This window comes from Coptis chinensis, chromosome 1 (assembly GCF_015680905.1).
Source record: "Coptis chinensis isolate HL-2020 chromosome 1, ASM1568090v1, whole genome shotgun sequence".
NCBI lineage: Eukaryota > Viridiplantae > Streptophyta > Magnoliopsida > Ranunculales > Ranunculaceae > Coptis > Coptis chinensis.
The window spans coordinates 13,118,160-13,125,653 of record NC_141456.1 but is presented as its reverse complement, the minus strand read 5'-3'; the positions used below and the strand labels follow the sequence as shown (position 1 = coordinate 13,125,653).

The 7,494-nt window shown below is 35.6% G+C and overlaps 1 protein-coding gene across 5 annotated transcripts; it reads left to right on the top strand.

Annotated features, from left to right (window-relative positions):
• Positions 1 to 2,188: 2,188 nt before the first annotated feature.
• Positions 2,189 to 5,847, top strand: LOC147522255 (protein NEOXANTHIN-DEFICIENT 1-like). 5 transcript variants are annotated; one of them, XR_015212786.1, is made up of 5 exons: positions 2,189 to 3,066; positions 3,361 to 3,427; positions 4,611 to 4,700; positions 5,230 to 5,398; positions 5,494 to 5,847. XR_015212786.1 is itself a non-coding variant. In XM_086592191.1 (5 exons), exons 1-4 carry the CDS (start codon positions 2,919 to 2,921, stop codon positions 5,257 to 5,259), a joined length of 339 nt encoding a protein of 112 aa, XP_086448317.1. In that variant the 5' UTR covers positions 2,189 to 2,918; the 3' UTR covers positions 5,260 to 5,398; positions 5,494 to 5,847. The 5 variants fall into 5 exon arrangements, 3 of the variants coding, with proteins under 3 accessions (XP_086448317.1, XP_086448321.1, XP_086448329.1); XR_015212785.1 differs by having other exon boundaries at positions 4,611 to 5,110; XM_086592191.1 differs by having other exon boundaries at positions 4,607 to 4,700.
• The last annotated feature ends 1,647 nt before the right edge of the window (positions 5,848 to 7,494 follow it).

The window sequence follows — 7,494 nt, the reverse complement described above, 5'->3', positions numbered from 1 at the left end:
AAAGGTAAGAGCAAAGTACAAATCATTGAAGGGTTTTGGTGTATTTGAACCACCATCTCTTGAGATATATTAGAGATTCATTCTCCATCTCAAGTGATCTACCTTTTGAACTAAAAACCCATATATATATATATGAGGAGGCCGGAAAATAAATTGTAAAGATTTTACACTTATAAAATATTGTAAGAATTAATGACCCTTAAGATCTCTAGAAGAAGTGGGTGAGAAGAAGACAATTAGAGAAGTGGCGAAGGGTTTTACTGTTTTAGAGTTGAGCAGAGTTTTAGTTCGTTGGGTTTTGCTTTTTTTTTTTTTAACTATTGACGTTTCTCGGTTAATTTTTTATTTTTAGGTTTGGTTTTTTTTCTCGAGATGTGTTAACATCCTACGGTGTCCACCAGGCGTCCTTAGGGCATCTCCAATGGGGGGTGTAAAATTACACCTCCACCTAGGCTCCATGTAGGAGCCATTAGGATTTTATAACTCTAATTGCATACTATAAATATCTACACTCTATACTCCCCAATGGAGAAGTGTAAAAAAAAAATTGGATTTTAAACTCAGATGTCACTTAAAGTGATGTCTCTCTTTAATTTAAATTGGGACGTCAAGTGACATTACTTAAAGTGATGTTCGAGAAAAAAATTACTTTAGAATTAGAAAGGGACATTACTTAAAGTGACGTTCGAATTTTTTTTCTTCTGGACGTTAATTAAAGTGTCGCCCGAGCTATTTATCAACTGATAGCAAGATGGAGAATTCCCCACCTCTTATATCAACTAATATTCTATTATCTACGGTACATACCCCCATTGGAAAGAGTTTTTTGACATTTGAAGTGTAAACTTTACACTCTATATAGTTTACACTCTCTATTAGAGATGCCCTAATGGCATCTCCAATGGGGGGTGTAAAATTACACCTCCACCTAGGGCTCCACATAGGTGCCATTAGGATTTTACACCTCTAATTATATACTATTGTATAGCCTATAAATATCCACACTCTATACTCCCCAATGGAGAAGTGGAAAAAAAAATTAGATTTTAAACTCGGACGTCCCTCTTTAATTTAAACTGGGACGTCACTTAAAATGACGTTCGAGTTAAAAAATTACTTTAGAATTAGAAATGGACGTTACTTAAAGCGACATCCGAATTTTTTTTTGTTCGGACATTGGTTAAAGTGTCGCCCGAGCTATTTATCAACTGATAGCGAGATGGGGAATTCCCCACCTCCTCTATCAACTAATACTCTATTATCTACGGTATACCACCCTCATTGGAAAGAGTTTTTTGATATTTAGAGTGTAAACTTTACACTCTATACGATTTACACCCTCCATTAGAGATGTCCTAATCAGGCCCGGCCCTGAGCAGGTGCAATGTGGGCGACCGCACAGGGCCCCCAATATACAAGGCCTAAAAAAATAGTATTAGTAGAAAAGGCCTATTTGGCAAATCACAAGCCCAAACCAACCAAAAGCCCAAAAAATCGGAAATTTAACAAATCATAATAAGCAACGGAAATATCCCCTCATATTCTCTTTGACTCTTTCCTCATTAATTATTTTCATAAAAATAGGAAATAAGATATATAATAAGAGATCTTCTCAACGAAAAGAAAAATCGAGATCTTCTCAACGACTAGATATCTCTCTCAATGACTAGATACCTCATTAATTATTTGCCTCAATTACTCAAATACAAAAGAAAGAGTACAAAAAAAAAAAAAAAAAAAAAAAAAAACGCATTCACCATTTCACCTTCTGATCATCTAGTATCCTCTAATCCTCTCATTCTCAAAATTTCTTTTTACAATTGTGGATTTGTATTAGTTTTCACTTTGATTATTCACCTAATTTTTTATTCTTCTTCAAATAAGTTAGAGATTAAAATCAATTTTCCCTTTCTTACCAAAAGATAAAAATAAAGCCATTAATATACTTGATTTCTTGAAACGACATGATTATTTTCCTAATGCATGCATAGCTTATATAATTTTTGTTGACTGTTCCTGTTACTGTCGCGTCTGCAGAAAGAAGTTTTTCAAAATTAAAATTATTGAAATCATATCTTAGATCGTCTATATCACAAGAAAGACTAAATGGGCTAGCGTTAATATCTATTGAAAATGAATTTTTAAAGAAAATTAACTTTGAAAGCTTCATTGATGTTTTTGCAGCCAAAAATGCGAGAAGAGAAATATTTCGATGATCTATTTTGTGTTGATGGAAGAGTACTGGAAGCGGGCCACATTTCGCTGTTTGCACAGGGCTATTGAAAACTCAGTGCGGCCCTGGCCCTAATGAGGATATCCCTGGGATAGCCGGGCTCAATAAATATTGGGTGATCTTGGACATACCCGTAAAAACACTCCCTTACCCCATAACTAACATAAGTTTTTGTCATACCCCAATAACTGTTTAAATCTAATAATCAAAGACCATTAATACTGAGTAGTGGAAAATGCTCCCAGTGACCCACGTCAGTCCCCCTTTTTTCTCTGAGACGGACACATCAGATTTTACAATAATTCGGCATAAAAAAAGGAATTCTACACCCTTTTTTACGGATTTCAATTGTTCGTAACCCAAAATAGATAAAAACCTCTCTTTCCATATTTTTTTTTCAATTCTACAAAACATTCCCAACTCTGCAAAAAAAAAAAAAAATCTCTTCAAACCCTCTCTCTTATTCTTCTCTTCATCGAAAATTAAACTAAGAATAATAGAGTGATGTCAAAATTAAACTACGAAGTGTTGGGAAATAATCAGAAATTTTGAGTCAATGAATGACACTGATAATTTCAATCCTCGCTGGTTTGATCGCAAAGAAGTCAAAATGGCCGCCTTTCGAAGAAAAAGAAATTGGATAATTTTCTTTGACAATCCATTTTAGTTCTTCTCAGAGAGTAGAATGGAACATCACTCTACTTCAAGAGTTTTGGCTTCTGCTGGCGTGGGTTCTGCTTTTTCTAATACAAAACACCACACCGATATTCAAGTCACTGATATTAATGGCTCGGCAGAGGTCGAATTTTGTAGTATCAAGCTTCCAGTTTCCGGTGAGTGTCTTTGAAAGGATCCGCTTCATCAATCAATTGGTTCCATGTATTTTCAGTTAGTTTAATTCTCTGTGACAACAATGCTTGAAAAATTCAGATTACGATAGACAAAAAAAGTTTTGAATGATTTACCGCTCTAAAACCGAAAGCAATATGTTTTGTGCTTTGTTTTTGTGGATCGTCCGTAACATCCATGTTTCTCCAAAATAAATTATAAGACAAATGCAAGTATCTACAACACACACCTTATTATTTCTCCTTTTCATTTTATGGGTTTGACCTTCATGATTGCAGAGCAACAAGAATCCTCCGCTAGCAATTGGATGGGACCTGTTGTCAAAATGTCACTTCCGAGCTATAGGTAATATCTCTAAGATTAGCTTTGTGTTTTGATGAGATGATCTGAATCTGAGGTTTAACTGATACTTTTATGTTGTTGGAATGCAGTGGAAATACAGAGCAGTAAAAACCTTTCCCTCTCTCCCCACTTTCATTCATCAACAAACACTTTCGAACCAACATCAGCAGCTTTTTTTTTTCGATCATGCTTATTTAATTGTTTCGGTTTATTTTTTTACTGCTTGATTTTCCATTTTCTTTTTGTCTAATTGCAACTACAGGGTCCATTTAATCAACTCTAGATTCCTGGGTGAAAACCCATTTTCTCGAGCGATCAAAACCATTTGGGAGATATTACTTTGCAGAAAGCATGCCAACATATGCCCATTGTGAGAAGTCACCGTTAGAGAATGAGTACGAGTATATGAAACAGTTGAAAACAAAAAAGGTTTGCATAAAGGCAATTGCATTGGCTTCGCAATTTGACTAAAATGCTAAAAATTGCATTGGCTTCGAAACGAGGAACGGATTTTAGATGATAAACGAAATAAGAATCTAGAGTATGTGGAATATGCTAACAAGAATAGTTTTTTGGTTGCTAATTTGAGCAAAGGCGTGAATACTAGATTTTTGATTTTGATAATTACAAAGTTTTTCTGATGACTTGCATCTCTATACAGGGGATATAAGCATTTCTTTAAAAAACAACTTTAGAAGCCTCAGATTTTGTGAAGGATGATTGTGTCTGATATCACATTCGAGGTTGGCGAGGAAACCACAAATTGATACTTGTCTGGCTCTCTCCGTGTTTAGGGACCAGTTTTATGGAGTGATTAGAAATACAAACATTGATAAAGTAATAGTGGAGGATGTTAAACCTGTTGTTTTTAAGGTGTTTTACTTGAATCTCATCTCAACTGTTTCATGTATGCTCTGTATTATGATGTATAGTTAAGCATGTAGATTGCACCACAAGTTGTGCAACCTAAAGCAATTTTTGTGTGGTTGGATTCTTTGAAATTGTTGGTTACATTTCAGATGTGCATTTGTGATGTATAGTTAAGCATGTAGATTGCACCACAAGTTGTGCAACCTAAAGCAATTTTTGTGTGGTTGGATTCTTTGAAATTGTTGGTTACATTTCAGATGTGCATCTGTTTCTTTTTGACATAGTAACAGTTTTCTTATATTAAATTGCTAGGCAGGCTTTTGCAGTGACGAAAAAGCTTAGAAAAAGACTGAGCACGACAGCTGATCGTTCCGCCCACCCTCGCTTCTCCGAACCACTGACAAAAGTGCGTAACTTCAAGCCAGGTGTATAATCATTATTATACATCCTATTTCTTCTTCCACTATGAAAGGTTTGGCTCGCTAGGCATTTGTCCTTAAGTCCTTCAAGGAGGCCAGTTGTTCGTGTTGGAGAGAGCGCTCGACCGTCGCCACAACTCTACTTCGGCTGAGCTTCTGAACTCTATTTCTTTCTCTTTTAAGCTCTTCCTTCTCTTATGGGACTTGAAGCCAAGTATGAAGATGAGGCTTTTCTCCCTTCGATAGATTTGACAAAGCGCGCCTTACTAAACAGGGGCACTTAGCTATCCCTAAAATGATTCAACCGAAAAGCAAAGGCCAAGGACAGGGGGTCGTGGAAGTGTTTCGAGCCAAGTGCCTAGACGAAGTCTGACCAATTTTTACTAATAGTCTTAACGTATCTCTCTCTCTCTGGATCATTTCTTTAAGTCAGCATAACAAACCAACTGATTGTTCTATATTTATTTGTGTCTCATGGTACTGATCCTACTTTTTTTTTTTTTTTTTTTTCTGTAGGCTATGGGATCTTCTTTTGAAGTTTGTTGATCGCACACGTAAGCGTATTTGCCCATCATATCCAAAAAATGTTTATACCAGAGGCTATGATGGTGTTGTGAATGATAAGCATAGAGTTCGCATGTTGAAGGGTCTTCAAAGTCATGCCAAAGGGAATGATAACATATTGGTAATATTACTCTGAATTTCTCTGTGCATCATAAATTATTTTATATTGCAATTTAATCGGACAAATAGAGTTAAATAAATTGTTTCTTCTTCCAGTGCAATGATGAGAAAGAATACTACTCTGTTACTTTTGCTCCTAAGCCAGTTTCTTTAGATGACATTGAGGTTTCTGAAGGTTCTGAACGTCGGTCGACAAGACCCAATAACTCCAGAAATGGAATCAATGATAGTGAGGTGCAAACACAATTCTTCAGAGATGAAATTTCCAAAAAGTATGGACAAGTCTCAAAGTGTGAGTCTTCTAGGGTGATAGCCTCTTCTGGAGTTAAAGATGTTGGTAAGCCTGGAGAATTAGATGTGGATCAATATAAGGTTGACGCCTTGAAGGAGCTAAGCCCTCTGTCTTTAGTTTGTCATATCTATTCTTAACACAGTCTTGATCTAACTTCAAATTTGCATTTTCAGTAGTGCAGGTAGTCAAGCATTTACTCGATGGTTTGCCTCCTCAAGGCGTCGGTATTTAGCAAAGAAAGAACTACAGCCCGAGAAATTCACAGTTAGTTCGGAAAAATCACGTCCATCATCAACCAATTGCTCGAAGGCGAGAGGATCCGCACAATATTTTCTCTTTGCGAAGGTAAACTCCCAATTGATTTCTAATGATTTTAGTTAGTTTGCAATCTAATTTAACAAAGGCATAGCTTATAAATGTTTCATTTGTGCGGCCGAGTTATGGGAGTCAAAAGAACAATCTTGCAAGATTGAAGGGCTTAAAGGAAGAGTTGCAAGCTAACCTAAACCGCTTGAACTTGAGAAGAAATTGTTGGCGAATGAAGGGCGAGAGCAGAGACGGCTGTAATTAGATTAAAAAGGCAAATTTCATCTTCCGGTATTGATTCAATCACGGGAGTTCTTAGATGTTTGAATAATATGGGACTGAAAGTAAGAACAATTCGATCGGACTTCTCTGTTTTGAGTTTTTTTAGCAGCTCTAGAAATTGAACCAAAGGTTAGTATCCATTGCTATACTTAAATATATTGACATTTCGCTTACTATTGATTATGGTAAATGTATATATGTACTATCTATCTATTGTGCTTATATTGTTTTTCTAGCTAATTGGATATGATAATGTCTATGCCTTTAGACGTAATTTTCTTCACTTAGAAAGTTATCACCGCGGTAACCGATATGAACCTATAATGCTTTTAGATTTTAACCAATCTCTATTGCATTGAAGTTACTATCCTTGGTGAGTGATGTAAGAATTGCTTTTTACAAATTGCTCTGATTAAGTGACCAAGATATTTCTACTTTGTTCCCAGTCTTAATGGTCTTTGGAGTAATATTCTCAGTCATCTTGATCAAATAGATTTACTTGAGTACAATCTCTCAACTACAAATGCATTGAGATTTATGTGCGTTTACTATTAAATATTTATATCAATTCACATTTGGATAGTGCTAAACTGTTATCATGTACTAAGGAGAGTTATCTCTATGTTTAAACAAAAGCATTTCAGATGTGATGTGGGGCGTTTTAGATGCTTTGTTACATATGTACCTTATATATCTTAAAGGAGGCTCAATTAGGACTTTGCCATCAAGTAGTTGTTTTTTTTTATCCAGATAATACTGAATTTTGTAATGGGTTTGTGTTGAAATTTCAAGGGTACCAATTAAGGCAGTTACCAAGTTTACTAGCTCTTGAATATGTTTTTGGGTTACACTTTGCTTCATTTATGGGTTTTGTTATGTTTTTCCAACTTAGAATTGTAGGAAATACTGTTGTCGATCCTTAGGTGTTATGCGGGTATTTTAATGCAATTCTTACTTTTTAGTGCCGATGAAAAATGTGGTGGTGTTGTTTTGAATTTAAAAGCTATTAAAGAGTTCCAAGATCTTATCATTGACCTTAGACTTGCTGATTTGGGTTGTATTGGACTAAAGTTTACTTGGTCCAATAGTAGGTGGGGAGTATCTAATATCAAAGGGTGAATTATCGGTTGAGGTGGACGTTGAGTCCGAATGAGGATTTGATTGATATAGGTCTTGAGGTAGCTTGTAGGTCGCAATATTATATGGCATTTGGGTGA

Coding starts and splice junctions, on each gene's coding strand:
- LOC147522255 (XM_086592191.1), top strand. CDS start 2,919: ATGGAACATCACTCTACTTCAAGAGTTTTGGCTTCTGCTGGCGTGGGT. Junction 3,067..3,360: donor TATCAAGCTTCCAGTTTCCG/GTGAGTGTCTTT, acceptor TCATGATTGCAG/AGCAACAAGAATCCTCCGCT. Junction 4,701..5,229: donor TCTCCGAACCACTGACAAAA/GTGCGTAACTTC, acceptor TTTTTTCTGTAG/GCTATGGGATCTTCTTTTGA.